The sequence below is a fragment of the Astatotilapia calliptera genome, chromosome 1, assembly GCF_900246225.1.
Source record: "Astatotilapia calliptera chromosome 1, fAstCal1.2, whole genome shotgun sequence".
Taxonomy (NCBI): Eukaryota; Metazoa; Chordata; class Actinopteri; order Cichliformes; family Cichlidae; genus Astatotilapia; species Astatotilapia calliptera.
The window spans coordinates 27,642,428-27,666,991 of NC_039302.1; the positions used below are offsets into that span (position 1 = coordinate 27,642,428).

Here is a 24,564-nt window from a genome sequence, read left to right on the forward strand (position 1 = left end):
AACCTTTTCCACTATCTGACTGAGGTGAAGAACAGCGGGGTAGTGAAGATCCCGCAGGTGAAAGGGGAAGAGGCGTGGAAGGTCTACTTTGACGATGTGTCGCAGGAGATAGTGGATGAGTTTGCCATGAGATACGGAGTGGAATCCATCTATCAGGCTATGACGTTAGTACTACCCTGATCTATGGCCTTTTACCTCACCAATCTGTCAGTGTCTCATTTACCAGAGTGGAAGGAGAAAAGGAGATGTGAGAAGGACGAGCGAAGGAGAACTGGAGTAGTAAAGATGTCTCCTCAGCAGAATCAGAGCTTGGAAAACTATCGAGCTCCCAAGTTTGATTGATTAATTGTTGGTCTCATGGAAAAACCTCCTAACCTGCCTTTGTCACATTGATCATGGGCACACAAACAGTGTTGTTTTCCTCCTTGCTTGTGTCGGTGATCCTCTGTGACCCTTTCTGTCTATAAATGTTTATCTCTTTGTCTCCATCGTGACCCCCAAACACATTCCCCTGCAGTGACACCACTGGAAACATTAAAACCTTTCAATATTGATCAAGGTCATTGATGTGACATTTGACATTGTGCTGTGTTAAAGCAATTGTTAACACTTTAGAAGTCTGCACAATACATGTATCCATCATCCAGTTCACTAGCAGCAGATTTATTTTGTTGTCTTTGCACAGCGTATTTACTTAATCCTCTAAGCTTCAACCCAGATGCACTGCTTTACATTCCCAAGTTTATTTTTGTATTGTATGTGGCTGAATGGATTTCTCCTGTTCTAAAATATTTGTGTTTACTATACTCTTATAAAAAACTCTTTTTTACACTGTTATTTAAACTCTACATTTATAGCTTGGTTCCACCACAGAGACAAAGTGAATGCAAACCACTTGTTGCTCTGTGTGACATTGACTGAGCTAGTCAGGAACTACCGCAGTGACATTAGTACGAAAAATAACTGATCTTTAATTAAGGTTTACTTCTCCGTTTTAATTGTCTATACACGAGCCTGGCTATCTTGAAGCTATATTATCTCATGTAAAACTTAGTATGTTTAAGCTATCTCTTGCTTGACTATGTGCCAAAGTTTGAGACCGTTTCATAACTTCAAAATAAAATATAGATGTTATAGATGCATGATTGCAAAAAAATTTGTAATTTGAGCCAGATGTTTGCTAGGCAACATCATCATATTTGATATAGATGAGGTCCTTTAGGTGCTTACTGTGTACTTGTGTGCCAAGGTGGCTTGCTCAGCTCTTCCTTCTGCAGTCAAAGAGAGATTTCAAGTGTTCGACTTCTGTAGATGCATATCAGATGTTATTGTCATGACTCAAAAAGGATCAAGTGTTTTTGATGTTCTAGCTGGATAAATGCTATAAATGAGACATTTCAGCCCATTGGTAGGTGGCTGCTAGGGAGCACGATGGTGTCATAATATTTGATGTAGATAAATCCTCAAGATGTGCCTGTGTGCCACGTATGTGAAGTATTGTCAAGGAGCTGTTCGTGGATGGGCAGATTGACATTTTCTATGTTTTAGGGGAGATGCCTATATGGGGATTTAATTAAAATTTTGCCTTAATAATTTATATATATATCTAAAATACTGTATTATAGTAAGATACTTTTCAGTATATCACATAGGTGGGTAAACACAGAGAATAAAGCATCCTTTACCAGTTGAAATAAAAAATGGGTTTTAGAATTAAACAGGTAAAGATAGTCTCTTGCATTATATCAGCTATTATCTATTGTTTGCTAATGACTTTTACTGCAGTAATTCATTAATAATGAGTCATTGAGTATCTCTGCAATCTGGTTTCTGTATGAGCTGTTGTTTGAAAAGCACCATCGAAGTACACCTTTTAAGCTCTGTTCCCACTGCACTTGTTGGGCAGTCCCACTAGCTGACTATGTAATAAACTGCTGCCTAACTAAATCAGACCCTAATTACACACAGATTGTTGGCAAATTGAATGGAAGGCTCAACTCATATTTTTGCTTTCAAGTTTGAAAATCAAGTGATCAAACAGGACTGAGAATTATTTTCAAATTATTTGCTTAAAATTTGTTAATTTCATTTATTAACCACTGACCTCTGAGTATGTTTGATTCTCGCACCACCTACTCTCTTACCGATTATGATTTAACCCTGTGGACTTTATCTTTTCTCCTGCTGGCCCTGTAGGGCAAACATGCAGCTGACTTTCTTTTTAACCTTGCAAAGTCAGTTTTAATTGTTTCCAAAATCCATCAGTTGTTATCACACAATATCCACACAAGAATGGGGTGCAGCTGCTACAACAACAGCCCAACTATAGCACAAGCATTGTTGACATGTTGGATCATATTGGTGCAGCAAACTGATGGAGAGTTGCTAGCTGACATGTTGTTGATTCACTGTGACAGTTCATTGTATCATATGAAGGATAGCCACATTATTTAAGGGCAGTAAGTGGCCTGATTACCCGCTTTATCACGTGGAGTTAATGCTTCAGGCTTGAACCTTGTTTAACCATGGTGTTTCTCATTATGTTTCATCAGGAATTTATGAAAGGTCCTACCTTTCTGTTTTCTTCATCGCTGAACCTTGACTCAGAGTAACTCCTGACATCATGACTGCGTAAATCACAGCAGCTGTGAAGGCTCACTTTCCCTCCGGTGCCCTTTACAACAACTCCTGGCATACCCCTCCCTCATTTTCGTTTTTCTTCATCGCACACTATCACCACTCCCCTGTCTCCCTGTCCGCATCTCTCATCATCTTTTTTTTTTTCATTTTTCCTAGCTATCTGAACCCATTAAATGATATGTGAGTGTGTAGTACATCTCACCCGCTAGTAAAAAACCAAAGCAGGATAACTTTAGGGGAGGCAATGTCTTCCCTCTTGGAAATAGGCTCAGGAGATCCAGCTCTAAAAGCACCATGGGAATTCAGCGGATGCCATCATCACTCTCTTTGCATCATTCACTTTGCTCTCCTAACCCCAAGTGCTCCTGGGTAATTTGGAGGCTGAAAGCAGAGTAATTAAATCGGCCTCCCAATGAGAACGTGTTTGTGTTTTTGTGTGTGTATGTGTGTCTGTGTGTCCGCTCCACAAAGAAGGGGGAGTAAATCTGCTACCGTTACTCCACATAACTCTGTGGAAGTGATGACTCACTCAGCAAGATGTTCTTAGTTTCAAAATGTCTGTTTTCAGTCTAAATGCCCGACTCTTAGACATGCTCAAATCTGTGGATTTGAATCCTATTAAATTCATAATACCACCATGTGAAAAAAACGCCACTAAAAATAAAAATCTTGAATTCAAAACCTTAAATGAGAGCATATATGTTTGTATGTCATCTTTACTATTCTGTCAATAGTAATATTGTAATGTGCATTAATGTGCTCACTGTAGGCATTTAAGCTTCAGCTAATTTTAACTGCGTCGCATTGTTGGCTACAGCAGCATATCGAGTCCTGTATGTATTTGTATATTCCCATCGCTGTGCCTTGAAGCTCACTGGCCACGTCACTAGATATACCTGTTCAACTGTTAGTTAATACAAATACCTAATCAGCCAACCACATGGCAGCAACTAAGTGCTTTACGGCAAGTAGAAGTAGATGAGACAACCTGTCCAGTTCTTTTACAGCCCAGATTTCGACTCAGTGACAAATCAATTGGTTCCTACATATTTTTCCAACTCATGTAATACTAACATGTAATACTTAAAATTATCATAAATGTAATTTGGTGATATGTAAGGTCATGCAAAGTTGTAATCTTTAAGGTAGTATCTAAAACTGTAAGACTGAAGTACAATATTTGCCTCAAAGGTAGTGGTGCTAAAACATACTAAATGTATAAAGTTCAGCTTATTTTATCTTGCTTTAAGCTCTCATGCATCCAAATGTTTGTTTGCTATGGGTCATGCCTGAGGCTGAAAAGGCAGCTCAAGTGTGCATGGTTTTGAGATGCATTAAAGTAAACATACAGATTATTGCACCTATTAATTTTATATGCGGTATACTATCTACAATAACAACATCCTGCTGCATTATGATTTAAGATGCATTCCAAATGGCTTGTGGAGCAGCAGGATGGAGTGTTAAAAGGAGCATATGCTCCTCACTCAGGCATAGATCCCTGCTCAAACTAGGCCTCTCAGGCTCCACCACTTAATTACTGCTGGGTAGCGCTGCTCAGATGTGTGTAGAGAGAAAGGGCAAGTTTATGCCAAATCCAAAGTGGCATGTGCCGCTGTTACTGTGTGTAGTCTAAAAGTCACAGAATCAAAAAAGGATCTAGGGAGATTAGAAAAGGTAGCAGGAAGATGTCAAGTTTGCAGCAGTAAAAGAGCTCTCATTCATTTCCATCCTCACCCCCTCCCTTGCTTTATTTTTAAAGCACCATCCAGTACTGAGATCTAATTTTTGTTGGGCTGATTTCAGCTAAGCAGTTCAAATACTGTGCTGGAGTCTATCTCTGTGATATTTAAAAATACAGGATTAATGGTTCTCAGTTAAATTTACACGTTTAATTTCTCCTCCTTTGAACCTCCCTTGATTTACTATTAAACCTATATGCTCCATCTGTTACTTTGCAGCCTTATGTCGTTAACAGTATAGGTTATACAGCTCAGTCTGATTTATGACACAATTTTCTATAGATACTCATTGAAGACACATTTTACTGCATGAACACGGGCAGTGGTCTACTTGCACTAACTAACTCTTCTAACAGAAGTAATTGTTTGGAACATTAAAATATGTTCTCCCTTCAGCCACAGGAAGCTGAAATATGATGAGGAAATACTCTACTGCTCTATGTCTTCTCACTTTCTTTTTTTATTGTGGTTACTGCAGTAACACAGAATATTTTTCAGCCTTTTTTCTCACCTTTGTAACTTAGCACATGCATTTTCTCACCACTATGTAAGTGCGTGTTGAGCTCTTGATGCTTCTTTCTGAAATTGCCCAGTTGATGTGGGATCTTAAGTTGTACTTTTTCATGTAATTGTTTTATGTTCCCTTGTGAAGAAATCATGCCTTTTTTTCTTACTCTCTCAACCACTTGTTGTAGGATAATAGCTGTTTATTCTCCTCTGCAGGCATTTCTCTTGTCTGTCCGCCAAATACATGTGTCCTGGGGTGCCAGCAGTAATGAGCAACCTGCTTGCTAATATCAATTCCTACTTCGCCCATCCCACTACCACCACCACAACCACTGCCTCTGCTTCAGACCGATTTGCTGCCTCTAACTTTGGGGTAAGTACACATAATACTTTCTTGCTGTCTGCCAACCGTAGTGTAATATAGTGTTCATAAAAAAATGTAATTTCTATTGGCAACAGTCAGACTTAAGTGACATGTTTTACTTTTCTACAAGCTGATATTGAACTGTTGACTTCACTATTTGTTTTTAATAGTTCTAGTGGAAGATAAGTTTTGTATAAAATCAGCAACATCTCAGAAGTTAATGTTGTAAGGCATCATATAATATTTTTAGCCAGCAAGCTGACGCTGGCAATATTGCAAAATGACAAAATCTTGTTCCAGCAAATAAAACTAAATTACTAGGGCGAAGATATGCTCCACACCATGCAGTGTAAGAAATGTTTAGGCACAATACTTTTGAGGTGATGCTTCAAACTGAATTATACAATTCTGTCCTTGCAGAGGGAGAAATTTGTCAAATTACTGGACCAGCTGCACAACTCGTTGAGGATCGACCTCTCCAAATATCGGGTATGTATTAGATTTTTACATGTGGTGTGTGTGTTTGTGTGTAGTCATGTTTATGTGGCATCTGTCAGTACAAAAATATGACGTTGGTAATGTTTGACAGTTTGATATCTGCTTGTTTTACATATGTACATATGCACATCAGGCATTTTATTAAGTATACCTGTCTACTACTGGGGTTAACCCGCTTTTGCTGTGATGTTTGTGGTGCTTGGTTGGTATTAAGGCGTCCAAAGTTAACTGTTGATAAAAGATTCTGGCTCTACCATCTGAATGTCACAGCAGAAATTGGCATGATAGGATTGTGTGGGAAAATCAGCAGTTTCTGAAATACTCAGACCAGCCTATCTGACACTTTCAACACGTCACGTAAAAAGTTACATGAATCACCATTCTTCCCCCTTCTGTTGCTCAATTCAGCTTCAGCAGGTTATCTTGTCTATGTCTACATCCCTTAATGCAGTTGCTGCTATCTAATTGGCTGATTAGGTATTTGTATTAACTAATTATTGAACAGATATATCTAATGGAGCAACCAGGGAGTGTATTTGTTGGATGGTAATATATGTCTCTCATCTAATACACTGCCATTGCATTAAATTTTTTTTTCTTTCTTTGTTTCTTTTTCTTTTTTTTTTTTTTTACAAAGAAAGCTACATGTGTTAAAAATGTAAAAATCAATTCTGTTTCTTAAGAGTTTGCTGTGTTGGAATGTTTATTAAAGTATTTAAGCATACGCTAGGCTTACCAGCACAGAATGTCAGTCTTGGAAGGTAAGCTGACCCAAAACCTCTGAGAAATCATACTGTTTATACAGAAGCACAAGAAGATGACAGGGGCAGTGGGATACCTATAGGTGTTAAATAGATACAAAAGGTAAAAACATCAAGGGTCTGGAAGACAGCCCTGGGGGTGGCAAGATCAAAGACTTAGACATACACAGGTAAAACAAAGGAGTGATACGGTTGAAGGACAAAACACTCTAGGGAGCAGACAACTGCCTTCTGGATACAAGGACGGGGAGTAAGGCAAATATTCTGAGAATAGTGAGTCTGTCTCAATATTATTCATCACTTGGCATTTTCTTTTCTATGTTCCTTATTGCCGTAAAGATGGTCTAAGTACCCATTACATCACAAATTCCAGATGGAGTCACCTTTGTTTGGATTACATTCTCCTTTGACTATCTAGTGTGGCACAGTGACACTTTGTTGCTAATGCCAAATGCATGTGGATTCTTCTTTTTCTTGGATACGGTTCCTTCTTAGATGGATCTTAATCCCAAGTGCAAAGGTGTTAAATGCGCAAAATATTGGGGCTTAAGGTGCGGTAAATGTCATTGGTAAATGTTGTAATGTCATGCCAAGGATGACATTTACCAAGTGGACTATGTACAATATTAATAGTATGAAGCTGTGCTAAAAGAAGGGAAAACCTAAAAAGCATGATCCGGAAAAGAATAATTATAGATATACATTGTCTATATTTAGACATAGGCATTATGGCATTCATTGTTGATGCCATAATTAACAAAATTGTTGCATCAAATGTACAAAAACATGGCCTCTCAGTTTTTGCAGTTTTCTCAGCCCCTGGTAGATCCAGGCACATAAACATCAGTAATCAGCCCACAATGTCAAGAGGCCATCATCTCAAAAATAGTGGTCCACTTAGTGCAATAAAGAGATCCAGTAAAGAGTGCCCAGCACTCTGCCTCTGGTAATGGACATCCTGAAAATATCTATAAAGTAGGCTGTTAGCTCCATTTTTTTTTCTACCCACAGACTATAATCTGCAGACAAATATGAATTTATTGTTACTGTTATAAAGAACAAAGGTATTTCATAAGTGCTAAATCCTAAACTGGGCTCTTAATTAATGAGGCAATCATGTCTTCTTCCTTTTTCCTTTGATGGTTCATCTGCAGTGTCCAGCGTCAGAAACTTCTTCATTAAATTAACTATACAGTTTAGCAGCAAGGGACAGACTGCAGAAAAGAACAACCTACTAATTATGTTTTCTAAAGGAACAATCAGATTGCCTTACTGGCAATCAAAGTTACGATTTATCAAAATGTTGTACCATGAGGCAATACTGTAAATGTCTGTTACGCGTGCAAGCTAGTTCAGTCCTTTAAAGTGTCCTGTAATAAATCTTTGTAGATGTTATCAGTTTTATTAATACTATGGTATAGAGATATCGATTCAGATCTATAGTATAGTGACCCTAGTGTTGAACTGTTCTGGTCTCGGGAAACGTGCTTCTAATATTTTGTCTGTTGCACATGGTGGGAAATATCATTTCACTATATGAGCCCAGTGGAGGTAACACTTGTGCGCCTATTTATTTTGTGATATGGGTTCATACATCAGGGTCATTTGCCTGGACCTTGTTCCTGAACAATGCACATCAGGCAGCTTCTTTCTGTGAGCCTGATTGTCCTGCTTTATGTAAAAATTTCCTGGTTGACTTGTTAAAGCCATAGCATGAACGCGTTTGATGTAAACTGCTCTCACCGTTATACATTATTACACGTCTCTATGACCTCACTGGCATGTTGTCTTGCTTCTGCTTTATGCTGTTTTCTCCCCAGTGATAGATGTATCACTGACTACTGAAGTAGAAAAATATATTGTGTATAAAATTACGTGCATGCAAAAACCAATATTTATATAGGTAAATAAAGAAAAACAGATATATTGTTAACCATATTCCAAATGTATAATACGTTGCAATTTAACAAATCTCAATGAATGTGTCCCAAGATCTGCAACACAATGTCTGCATTAGTTTTATAATATGTTACTTTTAATTACTTAGTGAATTAGGAGCTCAAAGACAGTGAATATCAGAAATGCTGTTGTACACATAATTTCTGAAACTCTGGGACTATCATGACTTCTTCCTTCAATAGTTAATTCTCTCAGTCCCACTGTAATAGATCATGTTATGATTGTTTTATGATAATTCTCCATTTATGTATTTTAGCTGTTCAGTATCACCATGATGACCATATAGTTCACCTATTTTTCACCTTATCAAGTTATATTTATCCTGGTATATATCATAGAAAATTACAATGAATTATTTGCAATAGTAATGTAACTTAAATTATTCTATAACTTGTTGATTATGTGCTGTTTTTATTGTCAAATTAACAAAACTGTTACTACCAGGTCATGCCGATAGAGAGTGGTTTGAACAATAACTGTATGAAAGTGTGCAAAGACAACAGTTACACAGTTGTTTGTAGTATCATTGTATGGGTGTTTAAACAATATTAATGTTTAATTTTTGATATAATGGTTTTAATCAATATAAATATGAATATAGTTAGTTTGACAGTCTAGTAAGTAAGTAAAATTTATTTATAAAGCGCTTTTCACAGATAAAAATCACAAAGTGCTTTACAACACAGGAAATGGGAATATAAAAACAATATAACAGTAAATAAAAACAATGTAAAACAATAAAACTATAAAAACAGCATAAGAAGAAATTAATCAAATGCTTTTCTAAATAAAAATGTCTTCAGCTAGTGGTTTTGCATCATTGTGTATCCAAGACATCCTAATTTTTTTTATGTATCGTCATGAGATGTGCATTTTAAGAAATGTTGATACAAAAAGAGAGTAATTCTTCAGTTGTCCTGAGACTATTATCTGGATGCAAATTATTTCATATTTTAAATTAAAATTCTAAATTCCAGCATATAATCTTTCAGAGCAATCCTAGAAGAGCTCGTCCTGCTACATACCACATACTTAGTCACGCACTCATTTTTTTCACCATTTTCCTTACCCTCCATACCCTGTGCATGTAGATTTGCTCACCTCCAGATATACAATATAAACACATATTTTTCTCCCGCTTTTTCTCTGTCTATTTAATATATTTGCATACAAGCCCGCTATACTGCCATGCACACACAGGTATGCACCTGAGAGCATGCAGTTCCACGCTTCTCTCTAGCTGGAGGCAGGAAACAGTGAACTGTAGCTGAAAGATGACCCACTCACCTTTAATGTAACACAAAAGGCAATGTGTCGTTAAGTGGGTGATTGCTTCAGTCCCCCTGTTCTTTGCCATAGCCATCAGTGTGAAGCCACATGTGATTAAAGACACACCCGAAAAGCAGCAGTGTGCGCCTAAACGGTAAATGGAGAATGAAGTTGCAAACAGTGAGGGAGGGATCGCGAGGATTTGGAAAGAGAAGTGGATGAAAGAAGCAGAGAAGGAGTTGGAGGAGAAAGGATTTGGACAAAGAGGGAGACATTTGGAAGGAATGAGATGAATTTGGAAAGAGCGGGAAGGAGTAACAGATGACGAATGAAAAGTATGGGTGGTAGACAGAGAAGGAGAGAGAGTTAAGTGTAGGAGAGATGGCCTCTCTTATTTTCAGATGGCCTGGTCATCTGGCAATGACACGTTCACTGAGAGAAGTCACAGTATATCGCACTGGCTTCACCTGCCAGCACTGCCCTGCTGCTCTCTTGTCAAACCTGCCACAGACCAGTGGTTCATGCACACACATCCACACACAGTTTATACCTTCTCTTTCATTCTCTCACTTTCTGAAGCCATCCCACAGAGCCCGCCTGCCACTATTGGACAGTAATAAGATTCAGATCTGGCTTCTCCGCCTGCTCACAGTATGGATTTCCCTATAATGTCATTCTGAGGGAGATCGAGTTTGCTTTTGTAAAACAGAGGACTTGAATCAGCAGTGAGGGAGCCAGGTTGCAAGTGCCACTCTACATTTTGCTACATATGCATTTCTTCCCCTTCAACTTTAGTCTGATACTCCTGATACACGGTGACACCTCATATGGCCAGTCTGTCCCAGCTGGGATTTCACTGGGGTTCACTGGGTCGTGCATAAAAATTCAGCATTTAGAGCACGATGTGGGCTGAGTTTGGGCAGTTTGATATAAAGTGATGTTTGTTCAGTGAGCAACACTAAGTCTTGTCATATAGTCTCAAAATGAAGCTCTGTATAGTAGAACTTCATGCAAACAGCAGTTTTTTCTTTCTGCTTCCAAAACCTGTGGGAAAAAAATCTAATAATGCACCTGTAGCTTTCCACAGCACTACTACGTCAGCTTTCTTTACTAACACCTTTTTTATGGATTGGATAAAGCATCAAATGAACAAAACAAAAAATAAATGCTTAACAGTTAATACCAACAAGATTTTGTTAAAGCATTTGCATTTATTCAAACATTACCCTTATATGATTCCCACATAGCACCCGAACATAATTTCAAAGCTTGTGAAGCAAACTTTCAGAAAACAAAAGCTACGCCTGCATTGTTGCGCGCATTTAGAGTAATCTTGTTCTTTCCAGAGCAGAACCTGCTTAATCCAGAGCCAGCCCTTTGAAATTTATGGCAGAAAGTGTAAAAAATCCAAGCTGAAGAAAAGAGCTAGTGTCACCTTTCACAGAATGCAGAGAATAAGAAACTTCTTTGACAACTATATTTATTTATTGAAAGGGCACAGAACGAACTAAAGTGGAATGAATAAGATACTGGCGTTCAATGTTCATAACCTTGGCTGGATTTATTGTGTAGAAAGGGCTTAGAAGTACTTTCTTCTATTTTCTGCTGCTCATCCAGAGGTGGGTCACAGTGGCAGCAGACTAAATAAGTTAGTCCAGACATCCCTTTCAGCTTGTCCTTGGGTCGCTCAAGGCATTTTCAGGTCAGATGAGAAATATAATCTAACCACTGTTCTCTGGTTCTTTTTGGGGTCTCTTATAAATTTGACATACTCAGGAAAAAAAAACAAGTTCAGTATATTACAGCATAAACCTCAGTCTACTTGAAACAGCAAAACAACTAAAAACTACTTTTATTGGAGGTTAAGTTAGGCCTTTGAAAATCTAAAAGGTGTATAAAATCTAATATGCAACCCCTAAATGCAGTATTTATACCTTATAGCAATAGGCATGCAAAAGTAGAGGTGCATACCACATGTCTTCATGGTCAGAGTGTATTGTTTCCAGTTCAAAGCTCCCATGATGTGTTCCAGCACTCAACAGTACATGACTGCTTTTGATTAGCTGGACTTGCTCCATTCCATACCTGGCAAAAATAAACATTTGAATTTTCTTTTTTTTTTTTAAGTAGGATTGTGTGAGGTACTTGTCTATAGTCTGGGTATTACCTAAAGTAGTGGTGCTTGGCAGGTCACCAGTTTAGAAAAATAGACTGGAGGAATTTAATAACTTGAATTTAATGGAAACTTAACATGCTGCTGTGACAGGGAGAGCAGGAAAAATGTTTTTTGGGGGGTATCCAAAGAACAGACACATGTAAAATCAGTGTAACTGTTCACTGTCTGTGGAATATTCGAGCCTTTCCTAACATCAGTCGTACAGTGTACAGGGTATTGTTTACAGCGTCTGAGCTGAAATTGTAAACAGTTCATGCTGTAAATGGTAGGCTTGCTCTAACTTTTCTTTTTATGTGTTAAGCAGGTAGTGTTTTGGAATTTTGCACTAATTGTAAGCACTGGCCCAACATAATTTTCAGTATACACTAGAGCAAAGACAAAGAACTAAAAGCTAATCAGCATCATTCACTCCTCATTTCATCTCATAATGGACTTTCTGTCATCTTTGTAAGGCAATGCTTATGTCTTTCTTCCTGGAGCAGAGATGAATGCTTAGACTTTTAGTATGCTTGTCTATTTGTGGACAATAAATCTTTTTTCTCCTTTCTTTTCACTTTGTTTTTCTGTTGATGAGCTCTTAGTTGCAGCATTGTGTTTTCAAGCATAGTCAGAGGTTGAGCTAGACAAAATTCTTACACCACCACTGTTGCTCCTGTTAGAAAGACCTGAAGTTAAGAGCAGCAGCACTTGAACAGTAATAAATGAGTGATTTTGCAGATTAGAATTTAACATCTTGTACTTTGTAACACTAATTGACAAGTATGGGCCATTTTGAGCTGTTTAAAGTAGCCCGCTTTTTAGAAATCCCCCGCCTTACACAGGTGTAATCAGTAATAAAGTCCTTTTTTTGTAAAAACATGCCAGCTGCATTCAAAACTGGCTGTCAGATATCAAATTAGATTGGTAGGTGAGGTCATAATATTTGAATGTAGATGCTATGTTCTGTACAGCTGCTAAAGTGAATGTCAACAAGCACTTGATTTTACTTGACATTAGTCACCATAATTACACACCTATATTACAATTTTAAGTTGAGGAAACTGCTGGAATTAATACATTTAAAATATTCCCTAAATGCAATATGAAATTTAATTGTATAACTCAGCAATGGATCAGACCTCCATTATCACTGAAAGGCAGACTGGCAATAGTGAAAATTGAACATTTCTGGAGTGCAGTTTAAGTTCTTTCTGAGATGATTTTCTTCTCATACCAAGGGTTGTTATTGCCTCTTTTGTTAAAATAAGAAACCACAGATTAGGTTAAATGTTAATTGAGAAATTCATCAGCCTCAGTGGATTACCTTTGTTTTAACAACAAATCCTATTGCAGTCTTTTAGTTTTACTCAGTACCAACACATAACAACTAAAGCACATACTGAGCTGTTGTTGTGTGGTCTGAGTACATACGGACACACCAAGTTTCAAGGCTATGGTGACACTACAGTATAGAGCAGTTGTTTCATAGGTACAAATGTTGTGTTTCAAGGCTACATAAGTAGAAGAAAGAAGGCAAAGAAAGTGACTGATGACCATGTATTTTCCCAATAACTCTAAAAAAAGAAGTCCCTTGGCAACTGGATAAATTTCATTTTGAAATGTAAACTGAATGGAATCTTTTATCTAGAGAGAAATGATGAATCCCTCAAAGAACTGTATTGTTCATATAAAAGGCAGCAACACAAACAGCGTTTTATCTGAAGAAGAAACAGCCTCTACTGATTCTCTCTTCTCTATTTTTCCCACTTCAGCAGCCAAATATAGAATACGTGATCTACATTTGCTTATGCAAAATGTGTGTCAAGCTTTGTTTATTGGGGTCTACACTTTCACCACTAAAATTGACTTTTCCTGTTAATCACGGGTCTAGAGAAATATACTGCAATGTCTCGGTAGACTGCAGACTGACTGTGAAACATTAACAGGTCATCTGCATTTTCTGTTGGATAGATTCGAGACCTGCCTCTGGGTTGTGTTTAACATTTCTTTTTAAAAACCTCAATTGTCTATTGTGTGTATTCTTGGAAACCCAATCAAATTCTGTATGCTGTTGACATCGTTAAGATGTCAGACGAGTTTTGCCTCTGTTGGTCGTCTAGCATAAAAATCCCCTCCTGCGCTTGTGCTGTCGAGCCTAAAGGCGGCGTTAAGATTTGGCTCTACTTCCTGAGTCTCCCATGTGCATTCATCGACAAGGAAGAGGACGGATTGAAAACAAGCAAAATTTTATTAGAGCACTGAGAGAGTAGGAGAAGTAGGATAATGTATGGGCCAGCGATGCCTTTCTTCTGAGCTGTCAGGGCTTTATATGCTCTCCGTCACGGTGCTTTGCACTGCCTGATGACTTCATGGCCCTGAAATAGAGGTTTTCATCAGCAGAGACCTCCCTTGTCCACTAAACGATTAGACAGACAGTCATTTTGTTATGATTGCTGGGTATTGCTCTGTAATCAATTTTAATATTTGGCCTAAGCGATATGACGTGGTAGTCGGAGGTGTGTGACGTTACAAGGCTGCTTCCAACAAGATGTCCTCTCTCCTTATGTAATTTTTCTCTCTGTTTTAAATCAGGATAATTTCCCTGCGGGAAACCCAGAGCGTCTCCAAGATCTGAAATCTACTGTTGATCTGCTGACCAGCATCACGTTCTTCAGGATGAAGGTGTGTTTTTATGTGTGACAGTGAAGGGTGGATGGGCAGTGGACAAGCTGAGGGGTGAAAGGGGAACACAAGGATGTAATTGAAGAAAAAACTAAAAGAGACATAAACTTGCACTAAATGATAACGGAGCACTTTGCATACCTCTGATATACATTAGAATTTTCACTTTCTACTCCTTAAACCTTCTACTACTTAAAAACCAAACCATTTATTGTTACACAACCACATGAGTTGAGGCTAAAGCAGTGGAGTTGTGTTAAACTTCATTCATCAATAAACAGCTATGGTTGTTTCCTCTACCTCCTTCAACCCCAAGAGTATGCTGACTTGTCTCCTGGTATATGAAAAGCACGGCTCCATCCGACGTTCTTTGTGGGAGTCGGGTTGTAGTGCTAGCGCACTGAGGCATAGCTAAGATGGCAGCTGCGAGCAAAGGAATGAAAACTGTCACTTTAGGTTACCAAAGCTTTCATTCTGTGCCATAGCCATGCTGAGCCTCACTGTGTATACAGTATGCACCGCTGCTCAAACAGTGGAGCCCCTGTGTTAGTATGTGATACACTGCACATGTACCTAAATGCTAGTTCACTTACATGTCAGTTACTATATATAGTACATAGAGTAGGTTGCCCTTTTTTGCACAAGTGATAAGGTGTTGATTAGGGTTGCTAGCATTATGTCTATGATCTGGATGATTTTCATGTTGAATGGACTGCTAACAAACCTAGGATGTTTGAATGTGAAGGCATACTTTTTAAACACTGTATGTATTTCTGTGTGTTTGCAGGTGCAAGAACTCCAGAGTCCACCAAGAGCCAGTATGGTGGTGAAGGACTGTGTCAAAGCCTGTCTAGACTCCACCTATAAATACATCTTTGATAATTGTCATGAGCTATACAACCAGCTCCTTGATCAGGTAACTGGCTTGTATCTCTTTTAATGACACTAAGGCCTGCACTTTTAAACTTAAACATTCCTAAACAACAAAATCAGATGCTTTGCGCAAAGTGAGAGAACGCACATGAGAACGCTTCATGCTAGGTCTCAAGCTGTGTACTAGTAATCTTCAATGGCTTGCTAACTATACACTTGTTTATACTACACTGACTGCTTACTTTTGAAGCTCCTCAGACATGTTATTGGCTAAAGTTAGCTTGTGATACAGTGAAAGAAAGATAGGTACCGTATTATTCGAACCATAAGGCGCACGGATTATAAGGTGCATGAAGCGAAACAAAACAGTCAGAGAAGTCAAACTTTACTCAACTCATTCTTCTTGCTTCCTCCACTTCCGTACTCTTGATTCATTAATGTTGAATTCTCTCGCAGCTCCTCTATTCCCATGTTGTTGCAGTATATTAATGACTAACCTCGTATTGTGGATGGATTATCTCAGTTGTTCTCCTGACTGAAGTTTGGTCCGTTTACAGCATCCTGCCATGCTATTGCATTTGTCCACAACCATCGGGAACCTTCATGTAACTTTTATCGAGTGGAAAAAAGTTAGCGTCCATCCTCCAGCTTCACTGTAGCTTTGTCTGTATTATTGTAGGGTCTCTACCTTACAATATAAAGCCGCACAGAGGCGACTGCTGTTGTGATTTGATATTAAGTTATATGTAAACAGCTAAAGTAAAGGTTGGGTACAGTAATGTAGTTATGCATGGATTGTTTAATTCAGAAAAGAAGAAAAAAAAGAGGGTCAGGTGGCTTAATCACAGCACGGTTCATGTGCAGGGCATCTGCAGACCTGTGCAGTTATATAACAGCAGTTTGTGTGTAGACCTGCTGCAGGAGAAACACTAGGGTCAGTGAACACTTTCCAATTTTCCTCCTTCCTAAACAGCAGTTTTAAAACACATTTGTTCACTAGAATTCTGGAATGGGATTTGCTTGCCACCTGTTCAGCTCTGTAATGTTTTATTTATTTTATTATGGTTGTGGTTACTTTGGCCTCCCTGGGCTTGAAAACTATAACCTCTCTGATGGTGGCCCATTCACAGGAGAAAAAAGACAATTTCTGCAAAGACGATGTGTTTTTATAGATGGTACACACAGGGTAATGACAAGTACTGTAATAAAAATTTAATGTGCCTATTGTTATCATAATGACTTTTTAATGTAATATTTTCCCAATTTCTTGATTTGACGAGTAAACACAGTCTGAGCAACAGCTCCTAAATGTTAATGAGAACAACTCACAGTTCATGCAGTCATTCGTAATTTACAAACTAGCAACTCAACATCTGCTAATTAACTAGCAAGGCACACACCAATAACTAGATAACTGGTACTTAATTGAGTTTTACTGACATCAGTGTGAAAAGTACTGTAGAAGCAATAGTAACAATAACATTTAACGTGGTTATTAATTCGGAATCATTTAATTTCAAGTTAAAAACTTTCTTTTAAAAACGTGGTCTGTCAAGTGTTGGCATCTATCTGACAGCACAGCTTTATCAGGTAAAACCTCCAGCCTATAATAAAGGTGACACTATGGTCTCCTTTTCAGCTTTATTTTGCTTTGTACTGATGTGTGACAATGGTGGAAAGTATATTCAATCCCGCATGGCTGGAAATCAATAGTCTATATATCCCCCACAGACATTTATCAGACAATAAAATGTACACAGTGTCTATTGCAGACGTTGTATAAAAGACTTCAGCCTTGAAAAGGAAGCTGTAGGTGGAAAACAGCCGTATAAAGCACCCAACCGTCTGGAAGATCTTTCCTTATGTAAAAAAACAAAACAAAAACAAAGTTTGTCAACTGTTTTGAAGATTTTTTTTCTCAGGTGTCGCCGCAGATAATATAGTACCACAAAAACAAGGTTCATTCTGAATGATGGTTTTTTTGTGTGAAACTATGATATCATACTACTATTCATATAAAATACTATGCAGTATTATTAGTACTATGAGCAGCATTTTTATATTGAGAACTGACAGATTCACCTGTTTACGTATTCAAAAAGTAGCTTCACCAAGTCCTGCATTATGTTTGGCTCTTCCAGACTCACTTCCGCGTGATAGTTTACTTGTGCTTTGGCCTCGCCTGAGTAAATAATCAGTCAACAGGCAGCTCCGCTGATTATTTTACGGTTTACTTCCCAGGGAGAATGGCCTTTACATCACAGAAGATAATGTCTTTTTAGGTCGTAATAGGGTGCAATCTGCTCAAAAGTTGAATAATAAGTTTCCTTTGTTTAAACAGCCTTAGGGGTTGTAAGCAATTACCAAACCGGTGAGATAGACACTTGGTGCTAATTACGTCTTCGTCCACCAGTTTCGCAGTAGACAGCCTCTCTATCAATGTTTCTTCGGTGGCAGAGAAAAAAAGGCATGCACTTCACCCCAAAGTAAACCTCACTGTGATTATAAATTATGTTCACATACACCAGGTAGCCTTTGGCCCAGCAGATAGAACACATCTCAGACCCCAGTTCTCCAGTTGCTAACAGTGACTGAGTGTGGTGACACAAGAGCTGACACAGTGGCCAGGCAAGCAGAGAAATATCCCAGCCACAACGAGGAATCTTGCATAACACGACAACAAAGCTTTCTGCTTCTGCCTGGGTGTAAAATGACTCGGGGGAGGAGGGGCTGAGGGAATCTAGCTTAACTGTTTCTTAAATCCTGGCAGTAAAGGGAGGATTTTGAAAAGCAAGATGAAGGGGAATTGGAGGGAGGGCAAAGAAATCACAGAAAAGGTTTATCCACTATGGAGGAATGTGGAGCAGCAGTGATGGTGCACACACTAGAAATATCTGGTAACATGCGCATGCATCTTAAATAATGCACATATGTACGCACGCATGCACATGCCAATGCAAATGCTAATGCACAAGAAGACAAATGAACAGAAGCGGTTTGGTGTTGTATGGGGAGGAAAGGATTCAATGATTGTGTGCAACAGGAACAAAGGAGAAGCTACAGCACTCCGCCACTTATCTAGCAAGCCTCTCAAAGTGATTTGATAGGTAGCTACATTACCTTCATTATCACATATTTGCCAACAAAACACAAAGGGGTATTTAAGAAAAAGATGCTTTTCGTTTTCAGAATCGGTGTCCTTAAATGTATTTTTCACCAACGCATTAAACACACAACCATTTCTCACTGTGCCTTAAAATGCGTGGAAGCAGTTTCAGTTCCACCCGCAGCTCGTTCTCTTGGGAATTTGATCACATTCTCTGGGAACATCCTTCAATCAGAGGCTCTGTAATTTGTGTCACATTGCGAGAATTGATGAGGAGCCAGTGGTATGCTAATGCTTATTTCTTCTGCATGGGAATTGCAGGAGCTAAACAATAAACATAAACCACTGGCTACCCCCTAGAGGAATTATACACGGCTATCAATATTTATGCTATGCTCCCACTACCCCGTGCAGCAGAAGTAGAGAAACTGCACTGGACTCTTAGCTCACTGTCATATTGACTTCCTACTGAAACTGGGAGTCAAACCCATGGGTGCGTAGTAAAAAAAAATAAAAATAAGATAAAAATGACAGAAGTTTCTTAATCACGTTTGACAATGGATTTGTTACAGTGGATTTTTGTACCTACTTGAAGTGAATACCAATAAACAAAGGGAATACACACAACATTTTAGCTTGCTGCATACCACATCAGATTTAGCAGGGATGACACAACCTTCAGTGTCCTTCGTATATGCATATACTTTTGCACACACAAATACACACACAGATAGGCTTTGCATAGCTAACTCACTACCTGCAGAGACATGTGTTTTATTATTCATGTTTCCAATTTAACAAAAATTTACCTTCCAATACATAGTGGCATGTCTCCCCAATGGTTCAGGCCTCTCACATTAAACCATTGCCTTTCTCATTGAAGTGAGCATCAGTATTCTACCAAAGTACAGATAGAGGCCAATAAGGATTGCTGGTCTGTTTAAGGTAGCTTTGTTTGAACTCAGAAATTGCTTCTTTATCCAAATAAATTTGACTTAGTGCATCTGCCATTGTCATTGTTTGTCTTAATTTCTGATCACACTGACCGGCCTAGTTTCACTTCTCATTCATAGCCATCTTATATAGATCATGGTGTAAATGGAGTCTTTGTACAAATGAACACAGAACAGCATGTGCTCAGTTCAGTAACATCATTAATAGATCAACCAAAACAGCGTGATTCTGATTAATTTTTATGCTTTTTTTCTTACTGATTGGTTAATCATTAGTAAATCTTTGATTATATTCATGTTTATCATAAATATAACCAATTATTATTTTCATAATTGTTTATTGAAAAATTGCAGTTGTTTAAAAAAATATTACGTATTATGTGCACCTGTAGACATTATTTGGATGGCCATTATGAAGTTGAACCTGTTGTTTATAATAATCGTTTTCAAAAGTGTAAAAGTAGACAGATGGAGTGGCATAAATAACAACACCAATCATCAGACCACAAAGCTGCAATTTGTTTCATTTTAAATTAGTTGCTTTTGATTTCACTCGTTTCATCCACTAGGCTTAGTAAACAAAATATATTCTTTAGATTTGGAAAATATAGTGGTTGGGTTAAAATAAACATATTCACAACAATAACCCTGTATACTGAAAAATAAGGGTACTCGGCGTACTAAAAATGTGATACCAAGGGGTCCTGTGCAACCATACATATGTGAAGAAATAGGACTGAGACCAATCGCACTGTTGCCATGACAGATGTGTCACTACGTGGATGGATATAATCAGTACGATAGAAGCTTTCATTGAAGAAGTAATAGTCTAATCTTAGTACGATTCTTCCCAAATGCAGTGTCAGTGGGACATACCGACACCATGTGACTTATATTTCTTTAAAAGGAGAAAATTCATTATTAGAAACAAGTTGATTATTGTAGGGAAGACTGTATTGAGGATTTATGGACTCATCACATGTTTCCAGAGCACTCCTTTTTGTGCTGCACCCCAAAGTCAATATGTAGAAGATTGTTAAATAATTCAACCTAAATTATTCAGCGACTAATCTGAACATTTTCATTTTTTAACAAAATTTTCTTTTCATCAGAAAGACATTTTTGCTTTAGTCATGCATGCAAGTTGTTGGAATGTGCATGGCTTCCTATCGGGAGTGCATGTCCACAGTACTGGGTTAGATTTTTCATTGTCATTGTTGTGCGTGGGTGTTTAATCGTTTGTGCGTACGATGCAGTTCTCTCAGTGTGTGTATGTTTTTGTCAATTTGGAAACTCAGGAGTGTTTTGCTGTTTTCTTGCTGATTTTCTATAAAACCTGTTTATGATAAAGGGCACGACAGGGACAATTACTTGGTGACTAGAGATCAGTGTGGACGCACGCAGTGTGGTGTGAACAGATGGCAGAGTCAGTGAGAGGTTTGGATTCAACACCTTTCTCCCCAGTATAGCAAGAGATTTATGCAGTGGACTTTGACTCACATTTGCATGGACACACATTAGATATTGAAACTGAAAGGTTGCTGTCCTTGATTTACCAACACACCTTGTTACTTATGGTTATAGCCATTGTAATTTTATCCTCCAGCTCCCAGAAACCTGTGGGTGGAAGAAACTCAGTGTGGAGACATGCTGTCTGAAACACAGTGCAATAATGTCACTGTGTGCAGTGAAGCCAGAAAAAACTCAGAAATGTGTGTTTATTATAATTAGTTCAGTTAATAATCTACCTCTCGTGGGATAAGCCAATGCAGTCTTATTTCATGCTGAACACAGAGCACACTTATTTATTTAATATTATTATCATCATTATTTTCTGCATAACATGAGCACAGAGTAAAACGATTTGGTTACCCTGCTGAGCACTTTGGGATGCCTGCCACTCTTCATTTAACAACTCTCATGCTATTACCCACTGTAAAATGTAAAACTCATTTACAATCAGAAAAACACCTTAATTTACCGTGTCTTTGTTTGGATCTAAGACAAATACACTGCATGTCTCACAGCCATCTTCTTTGTTGCCTAGCAGCAAAACTTCACTTTACATTAGGAGAACAGCAATGAAACAGATTTAGTTACTTTTTTTTTTTTTTTAGAAAAAGAGCATATACTAGTCGTGTTAGGTTCCCATTCATTATCAAAGCTGTTCACTGCTGATGCTGAAAAGAGAACATATAAATAGAACATTAGGTCATTATAAAGTAAAAAGAGTTTTTTTTGTGTTTTGTCTTGTTGAAATTTCATTATAAAAATGCTTCAGCCTCTACCTTAACTTTCAATTTTTCCTTTAGAGCCGGAAGCAAGACCTTCCCAGGGAGGAACAGGGTCCATCGATAAAAAACCTGGACTTCTGGCCAAAACTCATCACTCTGATGGTCTCTGTGATTGATGAAGACCGGACAGCTTACACCCCTGTCATTAACCAGTATGTATCTCTTTACTTGACAATATATGCATTTTCATTTCCTTGCATATACACCGATGAGCCTTATATTTTATGATTCTAACCATAACATGCGATAAAGGGCCATCCTGAAAAATGCATGTTGTGACAAATAAACTTTCACATAGTGAGGTTTACAGTTTTTCTATTCTTTATGTTGTGGCATGATGTGCTACTTTTTGAGATCTCTTCCCCACATTTTTTCGAAATGTTTTCTCGATTCATTAGGTCTGGATGCAGTTATCCCTGGGTGTGGCTACGAAAATTATACTTAGCTCTCCAAACAAAAAGGTTAATGTCAGTTAATTTATTAATAAATTAAACAATATTTTGAACACTGCATTTTCTAATTGCTCAGGTTTTCTTTGTGTAAAAATAAGCAATTTAATATAATATTTTACATGTATTTTATTATTATTTATATAATAACATATAGAAGAAGAAGAAATCAGAAAGGGGCAAAATAAGTTTTTTCTTGGCACGCTGAAGAAATGCAGGGTGACTCAAAACTACACAATACTACAGTACTGTAGTTTATAAAATAAACAAATTTCATGACCTAAAGGAAAGAGAGTGTCATTTGCCTTTAAAGAAAATAAGATTAAATATATTTCCCTCTTTCTGCCTCGCTCATACATATCTGCTCAAATGCCTCCCACTTTTTGTTTTCTCCTTCTTCTTGCTGATTTACGATGCTTATTAAGACTCTGTTTATGCCCTGAGCTTTCTCTCCTACACTGTCTAATGATAGATTTGCAATATTCATGCCTAATGCCTCCACATTCCCCTGGTCAACTTCCAGAGTGACAGCAACTCAGATGCTTTTTCATGATAAATCCAGGAGGGGACTTGTTGCCTTTAAATAGGAGCCGCTGCAGCCATAGGGAGAAAAGTGTTAGTCTGTCGCACTGTGTTGAGAATATTTACATGATGAAACTAGCCTTGAAAATTTCACGGATTTAAACTAATTTAAAATAATACATTTTATGATTGGGGGAAAACGTGGATGCTGCAGTTGTTTTTAAAAGCATAAGCATAGCAATATCCCCAGAAACACCTCATGCATAAACCATTTATTTCACCAAATAGAAGTAAGACTGTGGCAGAACATATTATGCTCATCTTCACCACAGAGGGTTTCATTATCTGGCCTACCTACAGTACACCATCTGGTTGCATGACAAGGCTGAGGAATAACTGAGATAGAAACAAAGATTCTTAGAGTGATAGAGATGAAAGTGCAATTGTTTCAGGGATTCTGTTCACTTTTCTTCTTCGCTGGGTGCAATGAATCAGCCTTTTGGACTTGGCTCCTTACCTCAATAAAAAGACCTGAGGTTGGGAAAAGGAGAACAGCAGAGTTTTTGTGTATGTGAGTAAGTGCACTTCAGCATTGCTTCTCTGCAGGAGTGTCCAAGCTGAGCAGATGATTACTGCTCCAATAGAAATTGTCGGACAAATGAGTTTGTTGTTAGAAACAAGGCGGCCTGGAGCAAAAGTAAAACATTTCCAGATAAATTGACCTTTCTCAAACCAAGGCTCCGCCATCTATAAATGTCCTCCCTTCACTGTCTGAAGATACAGATAATTAAACCATTGACATCTCATGTTCAAGCTTTGACTGAAAATCTATAGGCATTCAAAATAGAAGATTACTTCCCAAATGCGTTGCCACCTTCATTCTCTCTCTTTCACTTTGTCATTTCCTTGTGCACTTTTTCTCATCTTTAAGGCACGCACATACAACTCATTTCCGCCCCAATTCAACTAGGTTTGGAAATAGCGGGGGGTTATTAGATTATGAGATGTCTTCTACCACATCTGTTAAGTCATTCGTTAGAGACCTGGGATGGCCATCAGACCAGCCACTCGAGCGTGTCATTGTACGGAAATGAGTCTGATTGAAATCCGTTTGAATTCCAACAGGTTTCCGCAGGAGCTGAATGCGGGCAAGATCAGCGCTGAAATCATGTGGAGTCTCTTTGCCCTAGATATGAAGTATGCAATGGAAGGTCAGTGCTCATCAGATAATTTTGCATGAGGGCATGCGTATATAAGTGACCGAGTGGAAGATTAAGACAAATGATATGAACTGACTGAGTCTTGGTGAAGAACAATAACTGACCTTTGTGTTGCTTTCTGCAGTCAAAAGTTCAGAGTGTTACTGTGTTTTATGCCTGTCTATGTAAGTGATGTTTATCGGTTGGTGTCTCACTGTTTATCACCTGTGCCTGGCTGTGGTCAGCGCTACTGCCTATCTAGATTATGCTTGCTTTCTTTCATTCTATTGATCACTGTAGTGAAACTGGAACTTCTTTTAAGCAAGATAAGCATTTGATCAATTGCACAATCAAAGACAAGTGAGATGCTCAGGTTTTGTGTCTCTTTATTTAATTACCTCCGTCGTTCAGTCGCCGCCTTAAAAAAAACAAAGAAAAGTATTTATGATGCCCCAGTGTTACTGCAGTTTGCAACATTTGGAGTAAGAGTCCCTGGCTAATGGCAAATTTCAGTAAGCAGTAGTAAGTTCGAGGCCCACTTTTAGCGCCCTAGGCAAGATTATGATTTGGTGTAATGCCACATGAGTAAAT

The 24,564-nt window shown here is 38.2% G+C and overlaps 1 protein-coding gene across 7 annotated transcripts in view; it reads left to right on the forward strand.

Annotated features, from left to right (window-relative positions):
* The window catches only part of unc13c (unc-13 homolog C (C. elegans)), a 187,602-nt gene that overhangs the window by 121,636 nt on the left and 41,402 nt on the right, over positions 1-24,564 (forward strand). For all 7 annotated transcript variants that reach the window (XM_026172660.1, XM_026172653.1, XM_026172669.1 and 4 more), the window contains 7 exons: positions 1-164; positions 5,106-5,262; positions 5,674-5,742; positions 14,488-14,577; positions 15,365-15,493; positions 21,822-21,955; positions 23,900-23,985. In XM_026172660.1, coding sequence (XP_026028445.1) covers positions 1-164; positions 5,106-5,262; positions 5,674-5,742; positions 14,488-14,577; positions 15,365-15,493; positions 21,822-21,955; positions 23,900-23,985 — 829 coding nt within the window. The remainder of the gene's footprint in view (positions 165-5,105; positions 5,263-5,673; positions 5,743-14,487; positions 14,578-15,364; positions 15,494-21,821; positions 21,956-23,899; positions 23,986-24,564) is intronic.